Here is a 27,757-nt window from a genome sequence, read left to right on the forward strand (position 1 = left end):
GCGAGGACCCGTAGTGACGTCAGCTCATGGAAAGTGTCAGAGTGGCAAGATGGCGACGGAACCAAATAAGACAGAGATCCTCACCATCTTCAAGAGGCTGAGATCTGTTCCCACCAACAAGGTAACCGGGTCCTTCGCTGTGTCGGTCGGTCGGTTGGTCGGTTGGTCGGTCAGTCGGTCGGTCGGTGTGTGTGTCCGGTACGCAGCGGTTAGCTCGGCAGGCTAGCTGCTCCCTAGCTAGGCCCGGCTACACGGCGGCTAGCGGCGGCTAGCTGCCGGTGAAGCAGCTGAAGGCCACGTCTCCCCGGGATGAGGTGGAGCTCGCACCGGATCTGTGACCACATCACGAGCAGCTACACGTTCATGCTCCTGGAACCTCCACCCGGGAAGCGTCTGTCTAGCACCCGGGCTCAGCGCCTGCTCCTCATGTAGAACCCGAACCGAACCCGAACCCACCGAGCAGCTCCTCAGTGCTTCTGTTCTCAGCTTTAAACTAAACAACACAACGAGTCCCTGGACACCAGGTGGTTTGTGTTCCTCTGTGAAGCTGCGAGTCAACGTCCTCGTTACTTCTTCACTGACTTGTCTCACGTGACATCACTTTACTGAGCTTCTCACTGCAGACACACAACATCTGGTTCATGTGATGAAATGATTATGAAAGGGTTTGATTCTAGATGAGGTGACTAACTGTTCAGCTCTAACCAACATGTCACTGGTCCTGGTTGAAGTCTGGTGAAGCCTTCACTTGTGGTCCTTGTTTCAAAGTTGAGGTGAATTGATTCCTCGTCCTGTTGTGTTGAAATGTTCATTGTGTGCTCTTCCTCTGGTTGTCGCTGTGTTTCTGTGGCCTGTGAGTTATGTGTGCGATCACTGTTGTCGTGCAGATTTCTCAGGGTCGTGTGTAACCAAGTGTAAGGAAATAACCATGTGCCAATAAAAGTAATGATAACATCACTTAATGTAGAACCTTTCTAAACATAGTTATAAATGAACAATTGAAGGCCAATAATAAGAGAAACAAGAGAATCACGACATTAGGGCACAAATAGAAGAATACAAATTGTATGGATGTAAACAAATAAATACATTTTTAATTATTTAAATACTCAGTAAGATCAGAGCCTGTGAAAAAACACTTAGTGTAGTAAAATGTTCAGAAAAGAGATGAACTTACTTTATAAATATCTTAGTGAAGTAACTATACATGGCTGAATTCTCTTCTATACTCTTTGGTGAGTTTGGTCATTTAAAGTACCAATAATATTTCTATGGAGGTTTTACTGTTCTCATTTTAAGAAGTACCCACAGAAGGTTCCCTGTGTAGGATCTATTGTAGTGGTTTCCTAACTGGAGTGTGGAGGTCAAAGGTCAAGATTAGGTTCCTAGTGTCCTGTCCCAACTGGATCCTTCACACGCTGATTAAGATAGAATTTAACACACTGGTCCAATGGGATCAATTCAATTCAATAACTTTATGGTCATTTCTAACCAAACAGCTGAACTGTGCAGTGCAGAATGCAGATTGTCCAGAGCAGGTCAAAGGTTCACTCGCTGTGACATCATTATTCAACGTAACACAGGAGCGGAGGTTGTAATTAGATATGCTGCATCTTGATATTAATAAACAAATTGATTAGATTATAGGTAATTAGTGCATTGAATGGCAGAACAAGAGTTATCATTAATGTCCTCAGTGTTCATTAAAGAAAGTTATATCTGCACTGTAATGGTGTTTTGTAATTTCTCTCAGTCGTGATTCAAACAGGAAGTACCGGTCCAGTTAGAGGGGGAGGAAGGCGGGTCAGTTCCTTTTCTGATGTTGGGCTCTTACAGATCCCACTGGAGTTATCCCAGTAACAACAGTATTCAAATGTGGTGTTTTCACGCAGGCATGTTTCGACTGCGCTGCTAAGAACCCCAGCTGGGCGAGTATCCCCTACGGCGTGTTCCTGTGCATCGACTGCTCGGGCATCCACCGCTCCCTGGGCGTGCACCTCAGCTTCATCAGGTCAGTTCAGTAACAACGTGGCTGGTGATCTCATAGTCCTGCTGCTTACTTCTCTGACAGCCCCAGTGAGTGGAGAGTGGCCAGGGTTGGTTCTTCTCTCCCTTGTCTCATCTGTAACACAACTACAGTGCCTTGCATAAGTATTCACCCCCCGTGGACTTTTTCCCATTATGTACTGTTACTAACTGGAATTCAAATAGACTTAAATAAACTTTTTCCCGTTTGATCAACAAAACATGCATAGTACTTTGGAGGTGCAAAATAAATTTTATTGTGACACAAACAATAATGAGAACAAAAAAGTTGACATCTGTTGGGTGCATAAGTATTCACCCCCCTGTGTCAATACTTGGTAGAACCCCCTTTCGCTGCAATTACAGCTGCAAGTCTTTTGGGGTATGTCTCTAGCAGCTCTGCACATCTAGAGATGGAAAGGTTTGTCCATTCTTCTTGGCAAAAAAGATGAAGCTCAGTCAGATTGGATGGAGACCGTCTGTGAACCGCAATCTTCAAGTCTTGCCATAGATTCTCTATTGGATTGAGGTCTGGGCTTTGACTGGGCCATTTTAAGACATTAACATTCTTTAATCCAAACCATTCCTTTGTAGCTCTGGCTGTATGTTTAGGGTCATTGTCCTGCTGGAAGATGAACCTCTGCCCCAGTCTCAAGTCTTTTGCAGACTGCATCAGATTTTCTTCAAGGATTTCCCTGTATTTGGCTCCATCCATCTTTCCCTCTATTCTGACCAGTTTCCCTGTACCTGCTGAAGAGAAGCATCCCCACAGCATGATGCTACCACCACCATGTTTCACTGTTGGGATGGTGTGCTCAGGGTGATGGGCAGTGTTGGGTTTTCGCCACACATAGCGTTTTGCATTGAGGCCAAAAAGTTCAATTTTGGTCTCATCTGACCAGAGCACCTTCTTCCACATGTTTGCTGTGTCTCCCACATGGCTTCTGGCAAACTCCAAACGGGATTTTTTATGGATCCCTTTCAACAATGGCTTTCTTCTTGCCACTCTTCCATAAAGGCCAGATTTGTGGAGTAGACGACTAATAGTTGTCCTGTGGACAGATTCTCCCACCTCAGCTGTGGATCTCTGCAACTCCTCCAGAGTAACCATGGGCCTCCTGGTTGCTTCTCTGATTCATTTTCTCCTTGTCCGACTCTTCGGTTTGGGTGGACGGCCTCCTCTTGGTAGGTTTGCGGTTGTGCCATAATCTTTCCATTTTCTTATGATGGATTTTATGGTGCTCAGAGAGATGTTCAAAGCTCTGGATATTTTTGTATAACCTAACCCTGCTTCATATTTCTCCACAACTTTCTCCCTGACCTGTTTGGTGAGCTCCTTGGTCTTCATGATGCTGTTTGTTCAGTAATGATCTCCAACAAACTCTGAGTCCGTCACAGAACAGGTGTATTTATACTGAGATTAAATTGCAGACAGGTGGACCCTATTTACTAATTATGTGACTTGCAAATGTGACTTGTGAATGCAATTGGTCGCACCAGATCTTTGTTAGGGGTTTCACAGTAAAGGGGGTGAATACATATGCACTCAACACTTTTCAGATTTTTATTTGTAAATAATTGTGAAATCCATGTAATATTTCCCCCCACTTCCAAATGATGCACTATTTTGTGTTGGTCCATTACATAAACTCACGATGAAATAAATTTTAATCTGTGGTTATACCATGACAAAATGTAGAAAAGTCCAAAGGGGGTGAATACTTATGCAAGGCACTGTATGTCAGACAAGTGCAACGCCATGAACATTGAAGCATGATCACATCTCCTCTCTCAGCCTTCCACTCTGATCTTCTACTGTTGAGATCAGCTCAACCATTTACACATGATGTCCAGAGTGGTTCCTGTGCCCGTCACACTGGAGAGCTGACATCTCTTCTGTTCCCCTCAGGTCCACTGAGCTAGACTCCAACTGGAACTGGTTTCAGCTCAGATGTATGCAGGTTGGAGGCAACGCCAACGCGGTGAGTTAATGAGGCTGTGTGGCCCAAAGGAAAATCCATTAGAAACAAGATTCTGTGTGTTTCATCAGGATGACATATTTAAAGGTTTTGTAATTACCTTTAATTAATAAACTCCCCTTCTCCTCTGGTCTGAAGACGTCTTTCTTCCGCCAGCATGGCTGCTCTACAAACGACACCAATGCCAAGTATAATAGCCGAGCAGCCCAGATGTACAGGGAGAAGGTTCGGCAGCAAGCTAATGCTGCGTTGTCTAAATATGGCTCCGATGTGAGTATCATGAAATTCTTTATGGAATGAGTCCTCACAGACAAACATGGAATATAGAAATGGTGATTAATCAGAGCTACCCTGTGATTAATCTGAATTAAAAAAAGTAAATTGTTTGATATATCTTTTTATTTATATATAAATATATATATTTTGGTTTAATTTTTGTTCCCCACAGATGCCAAACATAATAACTGTGATTATCTGGTGTCCTATTGATCACTGACATTATCTCTGTCTGATAGCATGTGTAGCTCAGAGTCCACACGTTGTGTTAATGAGGACATCCTTTGTGAATCTGTGAGTGTGTGTGTGTGTGTCTGTCTAATATAACACACACTCCTCTCTATGTGCTGCAGCTCTGGATCGACTCTTCTGCAGGAAGCACCCCAGCTGCTCCCGAGAAGAAGGAGACCGATTTTTTTGCCGAGCATACACAGGTTTGTTTGTTTGTGATAAAGTCGAAGCCATCGTCCACTAACACGTCAGCGATAGAAAACCTTCACCACACGTCTGACATCTCCAATACAGGAATATTATTTCTACTAGAGTCTGAGTGTCAGTTCATGTTTTGAGGCAGATCATACACGGACATTTTGAGTTATTTCACTAATGATGCAATAACCAATATTCTTTTATTGTGAATGCACAACACAAACTGATATTTAAATAAGGATCTCATTGATTTGATACTAGAACAAGATGTGAACAGAGCTGGACATTTTACAGTTTATTGAATGACACATATTACTGTGAGTTTGAATTGGATCTAAATTAGTCTAAAAAACATTAACATGAATAGATCATAAATATACATGAAGCTGAGGTTGGACAAGTTAGGGCTAAACTGTAAGTAATGAAATATGTTGCTCAAAATGAGGTGGTGTGTGACGTGCCTGTTTTGTTAACATTCCTTCGGTTTCTTTCCCCCATCTGAAATAATATGATCTATCTATAAATGACAAAAAGGTTTAACGTGGTTCCGTTAAATTCTTCTTCGCTCAAATTGAAGATATATTTGTTTATACTTCCAGGCTGCTAACGACTGGAGTATGGCGCCGCCCTCCGAGCCCGAGCAGAACGGAGCCAACCTCTCCCAGCTCACAGACACGACACCCAAAGTCCAGGATGGCTCCCGTCAGTAAACCAGACCTGTTACATTCTGTGTTGAGTCATGTCAAAGGAATTCTCTGCAGGTGTTGGTTTGATGTGGTCTGAGTTATGTCCTAGTGATGTCCTCCTTCAGGGAATCGAATGAGAGGACGCTACTATTAGAAGTGTGATGTTCAGGTTCTACTACTTTGATTTGTAATGAAATCATATGGATGTAGTGTAAATGATTAGGTGCTGGGAGTTGAGTAGGCTTCCTCCGTTCAGAGTTGGAACTGTAGAGATTCAGCTGTAAACATAAAACAGCATCAGCCAGAGATGACTCAGTTTAGAGAATCCAAGTGACTGGATCCCTTCAGAAGTTTGGTCTTTTAATCCGTTATTATCCTTTTCCAGAGCTGGAGGAAGGACCCAGCATCGAGGGTCTGAGCACGTCTCCCAAAGCCTCCATGGGTGAGTCTGTTTGATTCAGTGTCTTTGAGTAAAGACACGAGCATCGTCCTGCGCTGTCCTCTAGAATGTCCCCTCATGTCAGACGTGCACGACCTGCCAGTGGGTTTAACTCGCCTCACTCCCTCTCTGCAGCTTGGTATCTGTAGAGAATAAATAAATCTTATGTCAGGACAATTAAATACATGTAATATAAATATTTAAATGCTGCACATCCCACTATTGAACATATGTCTAATGAGACTTTGGTCATAACACACCTGTGGATTAGTAGTTGTTGTGCACAAACATTTGTCTCTTGTTTCGACATAGTAATCTCCCGACAGCTGAGGTAGTGAATCTAGTTCTCCACAGAGCCAAAAGTCACGCACAGGATTATTATCTGCTCATAAATACCTGCTCACATCTTCATGATTGACAGCTTGTCACATGCACACAAGCCGTAAACGATCAAGAGATCATTTCTGTCAACACCGATTAAAAAGAAGTGGGAAGGTTTCTCAGTCTCACGCTTTCCAACATGTAATGAGTCTCACTTATTAAATCCAACCAGTTAAGAAAAGGTCTGAAACAAGTTGGTTTCCTTATTTTCTTTAGTCTCAATTATTAATCATAGTAGAACTTTATTGATGCAACATTTGAAAACAAAGATGCAGTACAACGTGCATCACAAAATAGACAAACAAGAAATTAAGCTGAGAGAATTCAAGGGAATCGAACTAGAGCTTTAAAACACAATGAATAGATGTATTGTCTTGTAAATGTCACATTTCACGAAACTTAATTTGATTTTCAAAACTGACCCTGAACTGGCTCTAAAAGTCATAGAATTATGAATATGAATAAATAGGAGTTACTAGTTGTTGTTTATTTTCTTTCAGGGGAACTGTTATAATAATCTAATCTTCACAGTTTTATCTAAAGAAAATACTTATTATGTCGTGTTTTTATTATTGTGTAAAATCCGCCCCTTGTGTGTCTGGACCATGATGGTGGCGACTGGTTTGTCTCGTCCTGTAGACGACTCCATGCGTTTGTCGTCCCAGGAAGGACGAACACTTGGAGGTGATTTGCCTTCAGTTTGCACTGGTTTGCACTGGTTTTCACTGATTTCTCACTGGTTTGCACTGGTTCCTGCAGACGCATGGCTGTGTTGCTTCACTCACATCATAACAGCCGCTCTCCTCTCTGCTCATGACGCAGTGGAAACAGCTGAACTGGTGATATTAGATTTTTGGTTAGCAGCTGCTGTTTTGAACAAGTGTCTCTGGTTGGGACAAAGTCTTTTAATTGAGGTTATGTAAAAGTAAAGCAGTCATTGTGGAGCTGTGTCACATACCTGCAGCTCATCAGTGTGGTGAGAACCACAGACACACCTCAGGTTAACACTGACAAGTGGAAAAACAGAAAATACATCTATAATTTGAATTCCTACCCTTCGCTCAAATATTTGTTATTGTCATGTTTCTGCCTGACATGTTCTTCTGGGAGCTGAGTCACATCAGTGCTATGTGAGCGGGAAGCGTTCATCTGTCTCTGTCAAAACAAGTGAGCAAAGACAGAGGAGTTCCGTATCTGAGGTTCAGTGAAGCTGAGGTGAAAAAACCTGAATGGCCGAGTGTCGCTCTCTGTGCTGGTTTGATTGATCAGCTCGTCGACTGTAAATAAAGATGGACGACACGTCTCCACTTCCTCCAGATGTGAAAAAATGAAGCAAAATATCAAATACATGAACACGGCCATCTTGCACCAACGACGTCTTTTGGAGTCTGCTTTGATACATCGTTTTGTTCATGTCCCATTTGTTAACATGGAGAAGTTGTTTATGACCTGTACTGCAGCCAACCACCAGGGGTGATCAAGAGGAGTTGGCTTCACATTTGGGAATCTGTCATGTCGTCCATCTTTATTTACAGCCTGTGTGTCGCACAATAGAAACACACTCCTCTACCATTTCTTGTGAAAGTAAAATATGTTGCAGTTTTTACAAATGTCTTCTTGTTTTACAGATGTGAAAACGTCCCTCATTGGAAAGAAGAAGCCCATGGCTGCCAAGAAAGGGGTGAGTCCTACTTTCACCCAAACCACGACCTCATATCCTGATCGCTGAGGGAACAGCAGAGAAACCACGAAGCCCAAAATATATATAAATACATATATATCAAACTATTAACTTTTTTCATTCAGATTAATCACCATTTCTAAATTCCCTGAAAAATCCCCAAGTGGAGACCCCAAAAATATTCAGTAAAATAATGTTACTTCATCACTCAGCTTGAAGTTGAACATATTTTAAAAATATGACATTTAGACATTTAAAAATCTTCTGCTTTGGATATTGATGAGGTTTATTGACATGTGGAGTCAACGCTTTGTATTAGAAGGGATTTATATGACTGGTGGAAGACGGAGATGAAATTAGACGAATGCACATAAACTTGGTAAATAACATAAATAAAATATAGGTTTTGTTTGTTTGTAATTTAGATTTTTTACAGATTTGATTAGAAGTAGATTTGATTGATGTTGACTTTGCACGTCTCTTTTCTCCCGTCCGAAGAATAAGGATTATCGCTCTGAGCTTCACTGTTGGCTCTGTTGGTTCTGCTGGTTCTGCTGGTTCTGTTTATCAGTGAAGCTGAATTATAGGAATGCAAGTCTCACAGTGAATGGCTTGAGAATGACGAGAGCTCGTGGTGGTGAAGCCTGGAAGTGCTGATGATGCAAACTGTGCTGTGTGGGATGTGAGTGGTTCAAACTTGGGCCAATGGGGTCGAGGCGAGTCCAATAGGGCGTTGGTCTTAAAGTTTGGTCTTAAATTTAACGTCATTGTTTTAAAAAGGTTTTAATAAGTTCTCCCTGTTTGTGCATTAGACCTTCTCATCTTAGTTGCAGGGACTCAGGTTTAATGTGAAACTTTGCTCCTTCAGCAGATGAATGAGAAAACAAATGGTGCACATACAAACAGTCAAACCCACTCTTGATTTGTGAAGGTCTGGATCTCTCACTGTGTCTAATGTGCTCCACATCTTCTCCCTCTGATGCAGCTGGGGGCCAAGAAGGGCCTGGGAGCCCAGAAGGTGAGCAGCAAGAGTTTCTCTGAGGTGGAGAAACAGGCACAAGTAGCCGAGAAGCTCCGAGAGGAGCAGGTGGCCGATGCAAAGAAACAAGCCGAGGAATCCATGTAAGATTTGTTTATCTGAACTTATTAAATTCAGTAACGGTTGGGTTTTATGCTGCTGTTGCTTATTTCCATTCCATGTGTTTGAAAACCTCTTGACATCCGTCTCACCTGTGGCAGTGTGACGTCCATGCGCTTGGCTTACAAAGAACTGGAGATCGACAGGAAGATGGAGGAAAAGAAAATCCAGAATATGGAGGGCAAGAAGAGAGAGCAGGCCGAGAGACTGGGCATGGGCTTCGGACAGAGAAGGTAACCGTGCAGCACCTACACTGAGATCAGTGAGAGGATCACATCTGAAGAATTCAGAAACTGAGTCTCCGGAGTTTCTCCTGCCGCCCCGAGGAGAAACTCTGGATAATGTCCTGGAGAGCCCAAGTGAGAAGATGGCAGATCATCTGGAGGATGAGTCATCGTTTTGATGATGATCCTGAAACGCAAACCTGAAAATCTAAAATAATTAAAATATCTCATGATGTAAAAGACTCAGTTACAAGATGTTGAAATTTGAGAGCTTTTGATGATAAGAGACGTCACAAGTGTGAATTTGCTGAAAACTAAAACACGTGATCTCTGCAGCAGAATTCACACGCCCCCCCCCCCCCCTCACCTGGACACTCTGAACGTGTCCCACCAGTCCTCTCCCCTTGTGTTCTACATGTGTGAAAGACTAACTCTCCCCCATTGTGCAGACATTGTCCTGAGTTCATGTCTTTAGTCGTGTAGAGCCTCTAAAGTGTCTCATGACACATTGATCTGACTGACTCCTGAAAGAGAGCGTCTCTAACTGGTCCCCTCTTCCTGTTTCAGTGCCGTGTCTCACTCCGTGATGTCAGAGATGCAGGTGATCGAGCAGGAAACTCCCGTTGGAGCCAAATCCTCCTCTCGCTCCAAACTGGACCTGTTTGATGAGCCGGGCTTCACGTCTGGACCGCCGAAGTACACAACACACAGAGGATCAGGTCAGACAGGACGAGTGAAGGAGAAGAACTAGATCTGCTGTGTTGATGTTTCAGGTATAAGGACAACCCGTTCACGGTGGGTGATAGCTTCGGATCGCGGTGGGACACTGAGGGAGGAGGCTCCTCCTTCACCACCTCCTGGGCTCTGGAGAAGGAGGACCCCAAAGAGGAGGTCACCATCTCTAGTATTCAGCCAATTGGAGAGAGGTATTCACGTCGACGCTCAGTATTTCTTCTCATTTCAAAACTATAAAATAGTTGGTGCAGCTCTGATGTGAGGTCTCGTGTTTACTCCAGACTTCCCAGCAGGAGGAAAGCTGAGGTGTCGGCTCCGGTGTCGGAGTCCAGTGAAGCTCGGGAGAAGTTCGCCAACGCAAAGGCCATCTCGTCCGACATGTTCTTTGGTCGGGAGAGCACCGCCGAGGTGAGGAGCCTCCTCTGCACTTCAGTTTCAAACCAACACTAAAAGCAGCTCGGGCTCATTGATTGCAACTCTGTTTGCAATCAATGAATCCTGCAGAGATCTTCTGTGTGGAACAGAGATCTGTCACTGAACCTTTAAATCTCTGCTCCTCTCAGTACGATGCTAAGACGAGACTGGAGAGCATGTCCAACAGCACCTCCATCAGCTCGGCTGACCTGTTTGGAGAAGACGGAGACCATAAAGGTAAGAGCTGCTCGTCTGGGTGACATGAAGAAGCAGAAGGAAAGCTGATGAGAAGTGAAAAGCAAGTGGCAGCGAGCAGGTTCCTCAGGTTTCTGAAGAACACGTCGTTCTTGTTAGAAAGAGACGTTCACTTCGTTCTCTGTGAATTCAGTGGAGGATTGGAAATGTGTTTCTGAAGCACTTCATCGCATTAGTTACAAACCTCTTCACGGGGGTGAAACTGAGGTAGAGTCTGTACATTCATTTAATCCTCCTCCTCCTCCTCCTCCTCCTCCTCCTCCTCCTCCTCCTCCTCCTCCTCCTCCTCCTCAGGGAGTGCAGCTGGATATGACGGCGTGCTCCCCTCGGGCCCCGACATCGCACAGTTCAAACAGGGAGTGAAGAGCGTAGCGGGCAAGATGGCCGTCCTCGCCAACGGGGTCATGAACACGATCCAGGTGAGTCGGCAAAGCTCTTTGATGATTCTCAAACCTCATCCGCCTCCACGACGCTAACACGAGTTCTTCTGTTTCCCTTCAGGATCGTTACGGCTCCTACTGATCGGTGGGGGGGGGGGGGGGGGGGGGACGTACGAGCGTCCTGAAGACCACGAGCATCTGGACGGGGACACGGGAGAGACGGTTGCATGGAGAAGACACCTCTTCTCTCTCATCCCTCGTTCAGAGACAGTGGGACAGTATTTGGCTCATTAGCAGACTCGTCTTCTCTTCGGACAGGAAGCCATCGCAGTGTCGTCTTTTTTTAAACCAGGAGTCATGTTGTAAAATACCACCGAGGATTTTTTGGTCTTAGATTTTCAAAGAGTTTACTCTTCTATATTTTATTCCTTCTACATGAATCAAAGTGTTGTTATTGATGATTATTATGAAATTCTTCATCTCTTGTTTTTATCATATTAAAAAAGTCACAGTATATATTTTCATCTTTAAGCGTTCAGTGAATCCAGTGGTTGTTGGTCTGGATCCTTGTGTCTGTCAGGGTGAGGACTTCACTGAGACACTGGACAGTCAAACATCCGATGTCCTCGCTGGTTATTTATTGTCTCCTGAGCGTTGAACCCAGGAAGCGGAGACTTGAGCTTTGTTGGACATTTCAACTTTAACCCCGATGAGTGTTGAAGTCGACGTGAATCCCGGCTCATTAAACAACGACTCGACTGAAGCTCAACACGTTCTGTGGAACCTCCGGTTTCCCTACCTCCTCAGACTAACCTTTTATTTTGAAAGGCCGATGTCAGTTTACATGTTTATCTTTTACTTTTCAGACATGTTGGCCGATGAAAAGAAAAAGAGCCAGTTCAGTTCCTGTGTAACACTGACCAGGTCGCATGCAAGTGAACACCATCCCACTGTACTGACGCGTTAAACGCACAACTTATAGGAAGATTTTCCATGACTGTTCCCCAACACAAGAAATGACCAACAACGCAGATTGAAAACATTCAACTATTTATTTGTAGGCTACAAAAAGAAACTTATTCAGTATGTTAATAAAGATTTAAAACCTCCGCTGCCTTCAAGTCATTGACTGACACAAGTTGACTGGAACCTCTTTGTTGTGTTGTCTGAGGCATCACCTGCAGTTGTACTTTGTGTCTCTGACGGGTTTTGAGTTCAGTGACGTTTGACAATCTGGACACTGAGTGTCCCTCACGCAGAGACGTACAAATGAACAGAGGATGATGTCTCTGGATTTAAAGGACAAACACAAAGACAAAACAAATCTGAGCATGTCGAGATTTACCTCAAGATTAAAATGGAACATTTAAGAAAGTAAACGTCTGAACAAACGACCTCATTAGATTATATATCATCTGATTTAGTTCTACTTTATTCTTGAAATGCAAAAGGAAGAAGATTCTCCCTCCTCACATGTCTTCTTCCGTTGGACCCTGACACTCTGTGGCTTCTTCTGATCTGCTGGTGAACTCCTCACTCGTTGCTGCTCGCTCTCAAGTTTTCTCTCAGCCAACGAACCACTGACAAATCACTGACAGCGCTTCAGGCAAGAATAGAGATAATGAAACAAGACAATAAAAAACAGCTTCATCTGTGTCTTCATCACACAGACGTGCGTAAATCAAGAACTCAGTTATTCAGGTCTTAAAGGAAATCTTGTCCTCGTTCGCTGAACCTCTTTGTAGCGTCGGAGAGAATCAGATTCTTTGAGATGTCGTCAGGTCACGTTTCATCTCTGACAGGAAACAGGAAGTGTCGTTAGAAGAAGGTGCAGCCGTTGAAGTCGTCTCCACAGCGTTTTCTCTGGTTACTGGGGAATTACAGCAGGAATCTGTGGCTGAACCTGGAGTGACGACCCCCAACGTCCTTTATCACGGCTGCCCCAGAACATCTCCAAAGAAATCACAAGATCCTGAACCCAGTCCGGTTTATCCCCAGTTGTAGAAGTAGATCTTCTGCCAGGTGGGGAGATAGTCCATCAGAGGACCTGAGGAGAGAAGCAGCTTTAACTCCAGGTTCTCACAACAACCGCTGAACAGATTGGATTGAAACTTGGTGGAAGGAGAAGAGCTCGTTATATTTAGTGGAGTGGATTTATTCCAGGTGTGGTGGTGATTCCTGCTGACTGACAAACACACAACTGACAAACTGACAAACAGCACAGACAACATGATTCTAATGATGTTTTCTTTGTCTCCGATGTTTCATGTGGAGAACTTACGTGCAATAAGCCCGATTCCCGGGACGTGATCCGCGAGGACCCGGAGCAGGAAGAGAATCTTTTCTCTGAAGGTGAAGAAACACAATCACGTTTATTAAACTGCAATTTAACAACAAATCTTTTAATCTGAAATCTTCCCCAGGAACTGAAACCATTCATCGACTAAACCTTATTGACGTAAACAAAAAAAACAATATTTTCAATCTTTGCTGATTGTCTTTTCTTAAATAGTGAAGGTTTTTATTTTTATTTTAAATTTATCTTTATTTTTATAATCCAAATAAAATATGAATTTGTCAATCAATTAGATCATGATGAATAGAACATATGAATCAGCTGAATAAGGATGCTGAGTGTGTTGCTGACTCCTGCACAGAAACTCACTCAGAGAACTTGTCATAGAAAGGTGAGCGCAGGAGGTAGTAGAGCAGGAGGAACGTTCTCCTCCTCATCTCCGCTCGCTCCCAGCGATTCTCAAATCTGCTCTCGTTCAGGACGGCGAAGCTGAAGAGGGAAGAGAGAAGAGGGAAGAGGGAAGAGAGAAGAGAGGAGAGGGTAGAGAAGAAAATAAAAGAGGGAAGAGGGAAGAGAGGAGAGGGAAGAGAGAAGAGAGAAGAGAGAAGAGAGAAGAGCAACAGACTCGTTTCATTCAACTGTTCACGGGACTCGTTTGGAGCTTCTCAGAGACACAAGCAGGAGAAGGACGTCCTGATGCAATGTTTCTGAACTTTGCTTCATAACCATCAGAGTTCAGTTGGCAGCTCAGAGACGAGTGAGTTTCTCTGACTGCAGCTTCGGCCTCAGGACGATCTGTGATCTATGACGTCTCCGCCTCCGGGCGGCCGCTCGTCGGATTCTCATGAATGTGACGCGTCTTGAATTCCTTCAAGTTTTGCATGAGCCCTTCAGGGCCCTTATTATCGGGCTGAGTTCAGTGCAGATCATCTTACAACAAAGAAAATCAACTCAACAGAACAATTAACGTAGAACGTCTGCATGAATAATAACAGAGCACAAACTCTTTCAAAAGAAAATCCTCCATTATCTCTAGAGCTCAGCCGACAGGCGGGGGGGGGGTGCGGTGGACCTGGAGCGGTCGACAGCCAATCACAGGGCAGACGTACAGAGTCAAACAACCAGTCACAGTATTTGCATGTTCTCCCCGTCTCTGCGTGGGAAGAACAGACATGATATATGATGTAATAGAATAGTTTGATATTTAGAAGGTTAGTCACCTGGAGAGTTCCAGGACAGCGGAGACGATCCACGGCTTCCAGGACTGTTTCCCACAGAGTCCGAGGCAGAGCACTGACCACAGGTCAGATTTAAGGAAACACTTCCAACCTGTTTCTACTCAGAACCTGATAAATGCAACAGAACCTCAAACACATGGAATAAACTCTGAAGGCTTCATCTTTCACCTCAGATCAAAGATTTAGACTTTGATTGAGTTTTAATTTGTCATGAGTTATTTTTCATTTAAGACTTTTCTGACAATATCATAGACATTAAATATTTGAGTTCTGGGGATAAAAAGTAATTTGTTGGTTTTGAGTAAAAGAACAAAAACATTTAAATGAACATTTCACTCTTTCCTGAGTCGATTCCCTCACATATTTGCACATATTGTATATAAAATAATTTAAAATAAATACAAATTTGCACAATTATACAACTTTTATCTTTATATTGCACATACGTTGTAGATTGCATTTCTATTTTTATCTGATTTATTCTTCATTTTGTATCTATTAGTTTATTATAATCCTTCTGTGCTGTTTTTTCAATTTGGAATTTTTAAATGAGAGATTCTCTCATTTCACTGCTCATGTGACACAGTCGTCATCATTCCATCTCTGCACATGCACACGCACTAACACACACACTTACACACACACTCAAACATTCTCTCTCACCCACCCTTCCACCCCCCCCCCACACACACTCACACTCTTCACCTCTGAGAAAAACAAGATCCTGTGAAAACCTCCAAAGACTTAAATCAAAATACTAAATCTCCTGTTATAATAAAGTTCAGCGTCCGAGTCTTCTCTCGTGCACAGCTGCCATTTCTCTTCCAGCATTTTGATGCAGACTAGGATGAATTGAAGGAATCCTGAAGTTCTCAGGAGTATTTCCTTCTAGGAGCTAGTGAAGGATACGGTGGACGAGCGGCCGACCGATGTACACCGTCTCCGCGATGCTCTGCTGGAGCCGGAGCTGGGTGGGTTTGCTCTGGAGCTTCTCCTTCAAGCTGCCGCTGCTCTTCTTCTGACTCGCTGCTCCCCACAGCCGGGCCTGCAGGGACGGACCTGCCACGAGAAGGTGAAGGGGGGGGGGGGGCGTTAAGTGACTGACAGAAACACAACGACATCAAACTACTTGTTGGTGGTCTCACCGGTGCCCAGCGGCCTGATGACTCGTCCTGACCTCTGACCCACGAAGCAGGTTGCATCTTCCAGCTCGCCGTCCTCGTCTGTGGAGGAAACAAGAAACACACAACTTGTTTCTACACACTTTGTACACACAAGCTGTGGCCTTAGGTCATGGTCAGTTTTATAGAACTGACCTTCACTGCCAGGCTCCGCCCCTCTGTCCAGGGGGATTATGGGGGGGGAAGTCTGGATCCCGGATTTGTACCACAGAAGAAGAACGAAGCGAAAGATTGTCCTGGTGATGTCAGAGGGAAACAAGAAGCATGAGACTCCTCACTTTACTCTTTTGAATTATTAATATTATTATGATTCCAAAATCTGAATCAAATCGCATACGTGTGACACATTTAACCATAAAAACATCAAAGCACTCTGTGTTGTGTGTCAAAGGTTAACAAATACTTCATGCTACGTGGCCACGAGGATGTGACACAATTAAACGTAACACACACATGTGACTGTTGATTTGATTTCTCAAGTTTTGAACCATACTTAAAAATCTGGACGAGTGCGATCACCAGCCAGCGGCCGACCTCCCCCCACAGCTTGCCGGCTCCCATCTCCAGGAAGACCTCCACGGACTCCAGCACCGAGAGCCAGGTCTGGAGTCTCTGCTGAGACAGAGTCTGGACAGGGACACACAAACCTTCTCACCTTCACACAGAAACAACACAACATCTCAACTGAGACTAACTGAAGACTTTCAGACTCAAGGTCACAACATGTGAAGGTCAGAGGCGTTTCATCTGACGTCCTGGGGGGGGGGCGTTATTTAATAAGTTCACTGACGACCCTGATCACGACCCTGTTGGTCACAGGCCGCTGTTTTAATGAATTAATACTTTATCAAAAGCTTTATTCCTGTTTTGTCAGATGTGTTCTTACTTTCTCTTCTACCTGCTGGTGCCTTTCATCTACCCTCACAAATAAGAACCAGCTGCATCGGCCCTAATGACCTTCAGCCCCTGCTCAAGGTCAGGACCTGGAGGAGACCTGAACACGCCTCAGACGGTTCAGGGAGGTTTCCTGCTTCTGTCTGATTCAATCTGCCAACATGCAGACTGAACAGATTCAATTGAATCATTGTGAAGTATTTGTATTTGTTGATGTACTTATATGTGGTTCCTGCTGACTGAGACGTGTCAGGTGATTGTCCCTGTGGGCGGAGCTCCAACACGTTCCTTCAGGGAAACTCTGAATTCTGTCGCCATAACTGAGAAGCCTCGCTCCCTCAGGGGCGTTTGTTTCTCTGGTGATTCAGATGTGAGGTGAAGGTGAAGAACATCTGGAGGAACTCACCGCAGGGAGGGAACATCTCAGCTCTTTACGCAGAATGCTGTCGTTGAACAGAACCAGGAGGTTGGAGGCCGAGTAAACTGAAAAGGACACAAGGCCGTAGAGATGAGGTTCACTTTGCTCTACAGGAACCACACATTGATTAAACAGGATCCATCTGAGCGGCTGCAGAAACTGATCTCCACTCAGTTTCTAACGATTCACTTTAACTGTAAAGACTGAAAACAGAACATTCAGCTTCACTCACCCAGTTCAGAGATTTCATGGGAATCAGCAAATCGCCCTGAAACACAAGAGTCGCCTGTTATCACTCGTTTCACTTTAACATCTGAACTCGTGGGAATCTGTGAAATGACATCAAATCCCTGGACTGTGACTGACAGGTGGTTTAATAAAGGCTTTAAGTGTCTGAACACTAAACAGAGTGTTTACTGAGGATTAGGATTTAATTGACTTCTTCTTCTTCTTCACGTGACTCAGCTCAGTTGTGTTGATCCAGATTATTATTGATGCACGTGAACAAATCCTGACTCTTTGATTTTCTCTTAATGTTTTAAAACTTCTGTTATCGTCTTCAGTTTAATTCATTCATATTCCTAACACTCAAGTAGGACTTATTATGACTTATGGTGCCTATTGCGTCTCTCGTGCTTCCCCCCAGTGGGACCAGTGCCTCCCCCCAGTGGGACCAGTGCAGCTCGAGCTCTGGGCTGTGGGACATGTGGTGGAGTTAATGAAGAGGTGGGACCTGCGATCAGGTAGGACATGGTCCTCACGGTGGACTCCAGCTGGGCCGTGGCGGCCGGGTTCCTCCTCACGTACTCGGTGTAACGCTGGTAGACGCGGGTCAGTTTGTCCACGTGATCTTTAAAGTGCGACATTTCCCCAGAAACGTTCGAATCCCACTTGAACTCAGCTGCTGTCGAGTCTCACGTTCCGCTGCTCGTTCAAAACACAAATCACACACTTCCGGGCTACACGGTCCGCCGGTCATTTGCGTCCCCCCAGCTGTGTTGATGGAACGCATTGGTTCCGGTTCCTGCTGTTAGCATGTAACACCCTCCTCTTCTTCTTCTTCCGGACACGTTATTGTTGCATCAGCATCGAACCTCAGCTGTGATGTCGTCCGCCGCAGATCCAGGTACAGAAACACGCTTCATCGCGTCCACACAGGAAACCGACGCAGAGGCAGCGACAGGTTTAACGTGTTTTCCACGCGCGGTCCCACCGGGAGCTGACGTTAGCTTCGTTAGCCGCTAAGCTAACCCTGTCAGCCAGTCACAGACCGAAGCCCCTTTTCAAAAAGCTGCTATTTAAACCGACAGGAAACTGACCGCGAGGAACCGACAGACACTCACAGGACAACCGACCACATCCTGAAGGTCCTGAGTGTTTCAGGGAACATGGTTTTATTAATGAGTCCCACGCGTCAAGTGTTTTGATTGGCTCTGACCTTTGACCTCTGGTTTGACCTGTGATGAAGACAGTGGATGTGTTCCTCATCACAGATCAGCAGCTGATTCATTCTTCTTTAACACGTTCATAACCACGGGGGGGGGGGGGGGGGGGTCAGGATGCTCTGAGGCTACAGGGGTTTGATTCAGATCCAGGATCGCGTGGGAATCTGTCCAGAGGGTTCTGCGCCCATGTGGTGTGGATACAGAGCGGCTGTCTGTCCACACCTCAAGTGGAGCTCTAGAAGAGACAAGCAACACATTCACCTCTGTCTCATGTTCAAACATTTGTGAATCATTCAAGAGCATCAAGACTTCAGTTTGTCTGTCTCCTCCGTCCTCCTGCCGTCGCTCTGTGGTTTCACGTCTCCTCCGTCCTCCTGCCGTCGCTCTGTGGTTTCACGTCTCCTCCGTCCTCCTGCTGTTGCTCTGTGGTTTCACTTGTCCTCCGTCCTCCTTCTGTCGCTCTGTGGTTTCACTTGTCCTCCGTCCTCCTTCTGTCGCTCTGTGGTTTCACGTCTCCTCCGTCTTCCTTCCATCGCTCTGTGGTTTCACGTCTCCTCCGTCCTCCTTCTGTCGCTCTGTGGTTTCATGTCTCCTCCGTCCTCCTTATGTCGCTCTGTGGTTTCACGTCTCCTCCATCCTCCTGCCATCGCTCTGTGGTTTGACTTGTCCTCCATCCTCCTGCCGTCGCTCTGTGGTTTCACGTCTCCTCCGTCCTCCTTCTGTCGCTCTGTGGTTTCACGTCTCCTCCGTCCTCCTTACGTCGCTCTGTGGTTTCACGTCTCCTCCGTCCTCCTGCCGTCGCTCTGTGGTTTCACTTGTCCTCCGTCCTCCTGCCGTCGCTCTGTGGTTTCACTTGTCTTCCTGCCGTCGCTCTGTGGTTTCACTTCCGTCGCAGCGTCGCTCTGTACGACTCTTCTTTCAGTCTCAGTATTGACGTCCTGCTCAGTAGTTTAATGTCGACTCTGTGGAGTTTGAGGATTTCACCGCGCGTGTTTGGAAAATTCCAGAGAATCGTTAATTGATCTGGACAAAAGGATTTTGGATATTTTTTTTGTGTTGCTCTATTTATTAGTTTGTCCTTTGAATCCCATCCAGCCTGATGCCCACTCTATCAGACTCTGTTCGTCCAGCACCGAGGCCGGAGACCATGTGACCCCCGCTGGTCATGTGACTCACCTGTCAAAGCCTCATCATTGTCCCTGTTGCTAGAAGAATCCCAGGACTTGTCCTTTGACCCAGAGAGCAGGATGTTTCTGGAACAGGAGGAAACTCAGAATCTAGTTCATGTGTCCTGTCATATCTAACAGAAATATTACTCAGTTAACTGTGCATGTCTGTTTTATGGACACCAGGAGTTGATGACACATATCTGTAGTTTTTCAGTTTGATCTTTTTAACATCATTGAGTTGAGAATGCACTGACTTGCTCAGTGTCTGTAATGCTCCTGGTCTGTGGTGATCCAGCTTGTCAGTGTTGTTGTCTCTGGCTGTTGTGGCCTCGTCTGTAATTCTGTGCGCACGTTTGCCCTCTTGTTTCTGCAGCCTGTGAATATGGCTTCTTGCTACAGATACATGAGGAGGCCACGCTGGCCGTGGCCCTGAATGACTTCCTAACCTCACGCAGCTACCTGGCTGGGTTCAGCTTCTCCCAGGCCGACCTCGAAGCCTTTAGGCTCCTCCACAGGCCCCCAGACCCCCAGCATGTCCACGCTCTGCGCTGGTACAGACACGTAGCCGCCCTGCAGAGGGACGTCCCCCCTCAGAGCAGCAGTGAGTAGACGGGTGAAGGCATGAACAACGTGTTCTCGGTCTCGCGGCTCCCTGAGAAACCCTCGTCCATTAGTGCTGAGTCATCTCTAACCTGCAGCTCTGCCAACACAGGCGTGTCACAGACATTTGAATGAACTCAGTTTGAACTTTCTCTTTTCTTGTGTGTCGCTGTGTTTGAGGACTGGAACTTGTCGCTCAGTTTATCACTGTTCAAACAGAGCAGCGTGACAGCTGTGACCGAGTGATCCAGACTCAAAGAGAAACTGAAGAACATGTTGAAGAAACACAGACCTGAACCGTTTTCAGGAAACTGGATATTGTTTCAAGTTTAGAAACAATATCTAATCATCAAGTGATATCAATTGATATCCCCGACGTGTGTGTGTGTCTGTTTGTGTACGATGTGTGTGTCCCCCGGCTTTCACCACAACTTTCACTCTGGTGCAAAACATCAGTCTTTCAACTCTGAAGTCATCATTGATTGAGATAAATATCAATGTGGACGTATTAAATTAATTTATCGTGATTTAATTTTGCAAAGCCATAATCGCTGGAACTGCATCTGTTTTGATAGAGTTTCTAAATTCAGATATTTTACGGATTTGCATGTAGATGCTTTAATTTCTTGTATTTAATAAATGTTTTCTCCTTATATAAAGTTCTTTATGTGTTTGTGTCACTTTCATTCACAGTGAAGGCAAAGCGGGTTCAGCCTCCCTGGTCTCCACCAGCAGGGACAGATGTTCCACAGCTGCTGCTCTACAACAGTCTGACCAGAGCGAAGGTGCGTGAGAGGCACATTTCAAATCCTCGTTTATCTCAGGAAACAGATGTTCTGATTAAAAAGAAGATTTATTTTTGTTGGACTCTTTGTTCGACGTCAGTTTGGATCAAAGTTTGTTGATGGTCACTTTTCTTTTGACGGGAGAAATCCTGAAAACTGTAAAACCATCACAGATGTTGAATCATAAACCTGAAGAAGTTATCTGATTCCTGATCTGTTGTGTGGATGTTTCAGGAGCCGTTTGTTCCTCAGAAGGGGAACAAGGTGACGTGGTACTGCTGTGGACCCACCGTCTACGACGCCTCGCACATGGGACACGCCAGGTCAACTCATCATAAATGAATTCACTTAGAGTAAAGTTACAAGTTTGTCTGTTTTAACAGAAATGATTTCTCCCTCTTCAGATCCTACATATCATTCGATATTCTGCGGAGGATTCTCAGGGACTACTTCAAGTTCGACGTCCTGTACTGCATCAACATCACAGACATCGACGACAAAGTGAGTGAGGTTTCACTTTCCTTCACTAGAACATATTCATTCCTCTGAGGCAGCATGTTCACAGGTTCTTGTGATATCTCAGCATGTTTGTGGTTTTATAGTGGATTTTAAATATATGCTTCCTTCAAAAGCATTAAAAAGGGTTGATATGAGCATCTGTGTCTAAAGTCCATGAATCAGGACGGATCTGTCATTATTTATGTCTTTATTTATTTGTAATTATGTTTACCTGGGCTTCATGCTTGTATTTTTTTGCCAGATCATTAAACGGGCTCGACAGAACTACCTCCTGGACCAATACAAGGAGAAGCAGCCGACAGCTGCTCAGATCCTTCAGGACGTCCTGAGTGCCAGAGACGTGAGTTCAACTTCACACACAGAAGTAAAAACTACCTCAGGAGACAAGAGACAAGAGACAGAGACAACAGAGCAGTGGCTGAGGACTCATTCTGTACCTGACGGTTCAAATCTGAAGAATAGATCAAGTCTCCGCCCACTTTCTCCTCCAGGCTCGCTTCTTCTGTATGTGTTTATTCACCGGTGGTCGCTCCACGCCGCTCTGTGTTCTGTTCACCTCTGCTTCCTCACGCCGCTCTGTGTTCTGTTCACCTCTGCTTCCTCACGCCGCTCTGTGTCCTGTTCACCTCTGCTACCTCACGCCGCTCTGTGTTCTGTTCACCTCTGCTTCCTCACGCCGCTCTGTGTCCTGTTCACCTCTGCTTCCTCACGCCGCTCTGTGTCCTGTTCACCTCTGCTTCCTCACGCCGCTCTGTGTCCTGTTCACCTCTGCTTCCTCATGCCGCTCTGTGTCCTGTTCACCTCTCCTTCCTCACGCCGCTCTGTGTCCTGTTCACCTCTGCTTCCTCACGCCGCTCTATGTTCTGTTCACCTCTGCTTCCTCACGCCGCTCTGTGTCCTGTTCACCTCTGCTTCCTCACGCCGCTCTGTGTCCTGTTCACCTCTGCTTCCTCATGCCGCTCTGTGTCCTGTTCATCTCTCCTTCCTCACGCCGCTCTGTGTCCTGTTCACCTCTGCTTCCTCACGCCGCTCTATGTTCTGTTCACCTCTGCTTCCTCACGCCGCTCTGTGTCCTGTTCACCTCTGCTTCCTCACGCCGCTCTGTGTCCTGTTCACCTCTGCTTCCTCATGCCGCTCTGTGTCCTGTTCACCTCTCCTTCCTCACGCCGCTCTGTGTCCTGTTCACCTCTGCTTCCTCACGCCGCTCTGTGTTCTGTTCACCTCTGCTTCCTAATGCCGCTCTGTGTCCTGTTCACCTCTCCTTCCTCACGCCGCTCTGTGTCCTGTTCACCTCTGCTTCCTCACGCCGCTCTGTGTCCTGTTCACCTCTGCTTCCTCACGCCGCTCTGTGTTCTGTTCACCTCTGCTTCCTCACGCCGCTCTGTGTCCTGTTCACCTCTGCTTCCTCACGCCGCTCTGTGTCCTGTTCACCTCTGCTTCCTCACGCCACTCTGTGTCCTGTTCACCTCTGCTTCCTCACGCCGCTCTGTGTCCTGTTCACCTCTGCTTCATCACGCCGCTCTGTGTCCTGTTCACCTCTGCTTCCTCACGCCGCTCTGTGTCCTGTTCACCTCTGCTTCCTCACGCCGCTCTGTGTCCTGTTCACCTCTGCTTCCTCACGCCGCTCTGTGTCCTGTTCACCTCTGCTTCATCACGCCGCTCTGTGTCCTGTTCACCTCTGCTTCCTCACGCCGCTCTGTGTCCTGTTCACCTCTGCTTCCTCACGCCGCTCTGTGTCCTGTTCACCTCTGCTTCCTCACGCCGCTCTGTGTCCTGTTCACCTCTGCTTCCTCACGCCGCTCTGTGTCCTGTTCACCTCTGCTTCCTCACGCCGCTCTGTGTCCTGTTCACCTCTGCTTCCTCACGCCGCTCTGTGTCCTGTTCACCTCTGCTTCATCACGCCGCTCTGTGTTCTGTTCACCTCTGCTTCATCACGCCGCTCTGTGTCCTGTTCACCTCTGCTTCATCACGCCGCTCTGTGTCCTGTTCACCTCTGCTTCCTCACGCCACTCTATGTTCTGTTCACCTCTGCTTCCTCACGCCGCTCTGTGTCCTGTTCACCTCTGCTTCCTCACGCCGCTCTGTGTCCTGTTCACTTCTGCTTCCTCACGCCGCTCTGTGTTCTGTTCACCTCTGCTTCCTCACGCCGCTCTGTGTCCTGTTCACCTCTGCTTCCTCACGCCGCTCTGTGTCCTGTTCACCTCTGCTTCCTCACGCCACTCTGTGTCCTGTTCACCTCTGCTTCATCACGCCGCTCTGTGTCCTGTTCACCTCTGCTTCCTCACGCCGCTCTGTGTCCTGTTCACCTCTGCTTCATCACGCCGCTCTGTGTCCTGTTCACCTCTGCTTCCTCACGCCGCTCTGTGTCCTGTTCACCTCTGCTTCATCACGCCGCTCTGTGTCCTGTTCACCTCTGCTTCATCACGCCGCTCTGTGTCCTGTTCACCTCTGCTTCCTCACGCCGCTCTGTGTCCTGTTCACCTCTGCTTCCTCACGCCGCTCTGTGTCCTGTTCACCTCTGCTTCCTCACGCCGCTCTGTGTCCTGTTCACCTCTGCTTCCTCACGCCGCTCTGTGTCCTGTTCACCTCTGCTTCCTCACGCCGCTCTGTGTCCTGTTCACCTCTGCTTCCTCACGCCGCTCTGTGTCCTGTTCACCTCTGCTTCCTCACGCCGCTCTGTGTCCTGTTCACCTCTGCTTCCTCACGCCGCTCTGTGTCCTGTTCACCTCTGCTTCCTCACGCCGCTCTGTGTCCTGTTCACCTCTGCTTCCTCACGCCGCTCTGTGTCCTGTTCACCTCTGCTTCCTCACGCCGCTCTGTGTCCTGTTCACCTCTGCTTCCTCACGCCGCTCTGTGTCCTGTTCACCTCTGCTTCCTCACGCCGCTCTGTGTCCTGTTCACCTCTGCTTCCTCACGCCGCTCTGTGTCCTGTTCACCTCTGCTTCATCACGCCGCTCTGTGTTCTGTTCACCTCTGCTTCATCACGCCGCTCTGTGTCCTGTTCACCTCTGCTTCATCACGCCGCTCTGTGTCCTGTTCACCTCTGCTTCCTCACGCCGCTCTGTGTCCTGTTCACCTCTGCTTCATCACGCCGCTCTGTGTCCTTTTCACCTCTGCTTCCTCACGCCGCTCTGTGTCCTGTTCACCTCTGCTTCCTCAAGCCGCTCTGTGTCCTGTTCACCTCTGCTTCATCACGCCGCTCTGTGTCCTTTTCACCTCTGCTTCCTCACGCCGCTCTGTGTCCTGTTCACCTCTGCTTCCTCACGCCGCTCTGTGTCCTGTTCACCTCTGCTTCCTCACGCCGCTCTGTGTCCTGTTCACCTCTGCTTCATCACGCCGCTCTGTGTTCTGTTCACCTCTGCTTCCTCACGCCGCTCTGTGTCCTGTTCACCTCTGCTTCCTCACGCCGCTCTGTGTCCTGTTCACCTCTGCTTCCTCACGCCGCTCTGTGTTCTGTTCACCTCTGCTTCCTCACGCCGCTCTGTGTCCTGTTCACCTCTGCTTCCTCACGCTGCTCTGTGTCCTGTTCACCTCTGCTTCCTCACGCCGCTCTGTGTCCTGTTCACCTCTGCTTCCTCACGCCGCTCTGTGAGAGGCGCTGCGTCGCTGCCTCTGAAGCACTGATCTCAGTCCTGTCCTGTCGTGTGTGACGTGTTTCTGTTTTTCTGTTTCCAGCCCTTCCAGGTTCTCTTGGCTGCGACCACAGACCAGGACAAGAAGCAGATGCTGGAGCGGCTGGACGCCGCGGTCACTGCCGCCCTGAAGCCTCTGCAGGCCGCGATGGAGAGCGGCTCCGAGGCGGTGCAGCCTCTGGCCCAGGTAACACTGAACACTCCTCATTTCATCTAAATCCAAATTTGAAAATTACATTGCAGTATCGAATTATGACATTTAAATGATCATTTATATTTCCTGGCATTAAAAATTAAGAATATGATTTATAAACGTTTCTCCGGAGCTTCTCCTACAAGCCCCCGAGAAACAACTCTGGATAATGTCCAAGTCCAGAAAAAAACAACTGGAGATTCTCAGGAGGATCTGACGTGTGGATGATGTTTCTAACATTTAATGGAATAAAACTGAAAGAAACTAAAAGAATATAAATGTCAGGATGAGAAAGAGAAGCCATAAAGGAAGCAGACGCTCCTGTGTTCTTCTCAGTAAAAGGTAAACGCTGAAAACGTCTTTCTTTCTCCCGAAGGCCCTGCTGGAGAGTTCCAAAGACCTGCTTTCTGATTGGTTGGACACACAGTTTGGAAGTCAAGTCACAGAGAACTCGATCTTCTCCATTCTCCCTAAATACTGGGAAGGAGAATACCACAAAGACATGGAAGCTCTGAACGTAAGTGGAACAGGTTTCTAAAGTCCTGCTCAGACAGAGAGGAGTGAAGAAACAGGAGTCGTGAAGGTTTGAACTCCCTTGTGTGGTCACTGACCCTCACCTCTGTGCGACCTCCAGGTTCTTCCCCCTGATGTCCTCACCCGGGTCAGCGAGTACGTGCCTGAGATCGTGGACTTTGTGAAGAAGGTCGTCTCAAACGGTTACGGGTGAGGAGGAGCGTGACGTCGCTGTTTGAACAAACACTCCGTCACCGCGGCTTCGTTTCCACTGTTTGGTTTTGTGATGTTTTCAGGTACGAGTCCAACGGGTCCGTGTACTTCAACACGTCCAAGTTCGATTCCAGTCAGCAGCACTCGTACGCCAAGCTGGTGCCAGAGGCCGTCGGGGATCAGAAAGCTTTGCAAGAGGGAGAAGGTACATCCACACCTTTCCTTTTCTAGATGTTAAAGGGGAATTCATTTTTCAAACTGAGCCCCACAGTGTTAAACGTGTGAATGTAAAGTTTAGAATCGGTCGTCTCCAGCAGTGATGTTGTCTATTCTGAAAACTATGACAGTCCAGGAAATGTCCATTTACACACAGACATTTACAACCTCTGGAGACAAGTGGAAAAATAATAGAATTCACCTTTAATTCTTCAAACTCTAACGTGTAGAACTTTTTTTATTAAATACCCTTTCAAATTATTTATTGACTTTAGCTAAACACAGAGAGACGTCAGTGTCTCGAGTGTAAATCTGTGTTTTCTCTTTAACTTCATTCATCTCCCGTGGTGTTGTCCTGGATATTGTTCAAATCTTAATATAAAGCTGAAGAAGGATTCATTCTTTGACTCTTTGTCTTATCTTCATGTGACTGAGGTCAGAGTCATGCTGGTCTCTTCTGATTCCTCCTCCTGTCCGACCCTGCAGGTGACCTGAGCATCTCCGCCGACAGACTGAGTGAGAAGAAGTCCCAGAACGACTTCGCCTTGTGGAAAGCCTCCAAACCAGGGGAGCCGTCCTGGGACTCTCCCTGGGGCAAGGTGAGAGCTCAGAGGGTCACAGGAGGAGGTTCTGATCCGTTCATCTGAAGTCTGAAGACCAGCAGCAACATCAGCTCATTTAACTCCTCTAAGAGGAAGGTGTTAGTTAGAGTCGAATAGATTCCACTGCACAGGTCACATGGTTTTGTTTGTGTTTGGTTGACAGCACATCAACACTCATCAGCTCTTATCACCAAAACGTTTTTGATTTATCAAATGAATGTTTGTCTTTTGGATGTCTCCATAGGGACGACCTGGCTGGCACATCGAGTGCTCGGCCATGGCCGGGTCGATCCTGGGAGAGTCCATGGACATCCACGGGGGGGGATTCGATCTGCGATTCCCTCATCACGACAACGAGCTGGCTCAGTCTGAGGTGTGTGTGTCTGTGTGTGTCTGTGTGTGTCTGTGTGTGTCTGTGTGTGTCTGTGTGTGTGTCCCTTTTAAAAGCCTTTTCCTGTAAAGTAAAGTACAGACACTGATGTTTGTGGGTTTCTTCCCTCTCAGGCTTTCTTTGATAACGACTGCTGGGTGCGGTACTTCCTGCACACCGGACACCTGACCATCGCCGGCTGCAAGATGTCCAAGTCTCTGAAGAACTTCATCACCATCAAGGACGCGTTGGCAAAGAACACAGGTGATTCACCGGTGAACGGTCACAGAACCCTGACCCCAGTCCAGCTCCTCTGAAGCTCCAGCAGAGATCACATCTTGTTTCTGGTGTTCAGAGTCTGTAGAGAGAAGAAGCTCGATAACAAGCAGAGGGTTTGTTGCTGTCAGATAAACGTCTGCTCCTCCTCCTGC

General features: G+C 46.6%; 3 protein-coding genes across 4 annotated transcripts in view; 2 read left to right on the plus strand and 1 right to left on the minus strand.

The window, feature by feature from the left end:
• On the plus strand, positions 1-12,151 carry arfgap2 (ADP-ribosylation factor GTPase activating protein 2). 2 transcript variants are annotated; one of them, XM_053426887.1, is made up of 17 exons: positions 1-121; positions 1,893-2,011; positions 3,935-4,007; positions 4,143-4,274; positions 4,634-4,714; positions 5,309-5,411; positions 5,781-5,837; positions 6,855-6,899; positions 7,844-7,896; positions 8,882-9,018; positions 9,136-9,267; positions 9,826-9,954; positions 10,032-10,184; positions 10,275-10,401; positions 10,557-10,644; positions 10,957-11,081; positions 11,164-12,151. In XM_053426887.1, exons 1-17 carry the CDS (start codon positions 50-52, stop codon positions 11,182-11,184), a joined length of 1,647 nt encoding a protein of 548 aa, XP_053282862.1. In that variant the 5' UTR covers positions 1-49; the 3' UTR covers positions 11,185-12,151. The 2 variants fall into 2 exon arrangements, with proteins under 2 accessions (XP_053282862.1, XP_053282871.1); XM_053426896.1 differs by lacking the exon at positions 6,855-6,899.
• On the minus strand, positions 12,076-18,918 carry pex16 (peroxisomal biogenesis factor 16). The gene is made up of 11 exons (XM_053426939.1): positions 17,803-18,918; positions 17,302-17,337; positions 17,058-17,134; positions 16,251-16,384; positions 15,893-15,993; positions 15,722-15,799; positions 15,486-15,635; positions 14,559-14,631; positions 13,708-13,827; positions 13,324-13,388; positions 12,076-13,089 (listed from the first exon to the last, which is right to left on the minus strand). The coding sequence occupies exons 1-11, from the start codon at positions 17,933-17,935 to the stop codon at positions 13,031-13,033; spliced, it is 1,026 nt and encodes a 341-aa protein (XP_053282914.1). The 5' UTR covers positions 17,936-18,918; the 3' UTR covers positions 12,076-13,030.
• Positions 18,056-27,757, plus strand: part of cars1 (cysteinyl-tRNA synthetase 1) — a 13,832-nt gene continuing 4,130 nt past the window's right edge. Inside the window, exons 1-12 of the mRNA XM_053426876.1 lie at positions 18,056-18,195; positions 20,977-21,068; positions 21,303-21,391; positions 21,473-21,569; positions 21,829-21,927; positions 25,263-25,406; positions 25,789-25,929; positions 26,047-26,135; positions 26,222-26,343; positions 26,841-26,953; positions 27,201-27,329; positions 27,461-27,590. Of these exons, the coding sequence (XP_053282851.1) occupies positions 18,174-18,195; positions 20,977-21,068; positions 21,303-21,391; positions 21,473-21,569; positions 21,829-21,927; positions 25,263-25,406; positions 25,789-25,929; positions 26,047-26,135; positions 26,222-26,343; positions 26,841-26,953; positions 27,201-27,329; positions 27,461-27,590 (1,267 nt within the window). The 5' untranslated portion in view covers positions 18,056-18,173. The remainder of the gene's footprint in view (positions 18,196-20,976; positions 21,069-21,302; positions 21,392-21,472; positions 21,570-21,828; positions 21,928-25,262; positions 25,407-25,788; positions 25,930-26,046; positions 26,136-26,221; positions 26,344-26,840; positions 26,954-27,200; positions 27,330-27,460; positions 27,591-27,757) is intronic.

The sequence above is a fragment of the Pleuronectes platessa genome, chromosome 1, assembly GCF_947347685.1.
Source record: "Pleuronectes platessa chromosome 1, fPlePla1.1, whole genome shotgun sequence".
NCBI classification, from domain to species: domain Eukaryota; kingdom Metazoa; phylum Chordata; class Actinopteri; order Pleuronectiformes; family Pleuronectidae; genus Pleuronectes; species Pleuronectes platessa.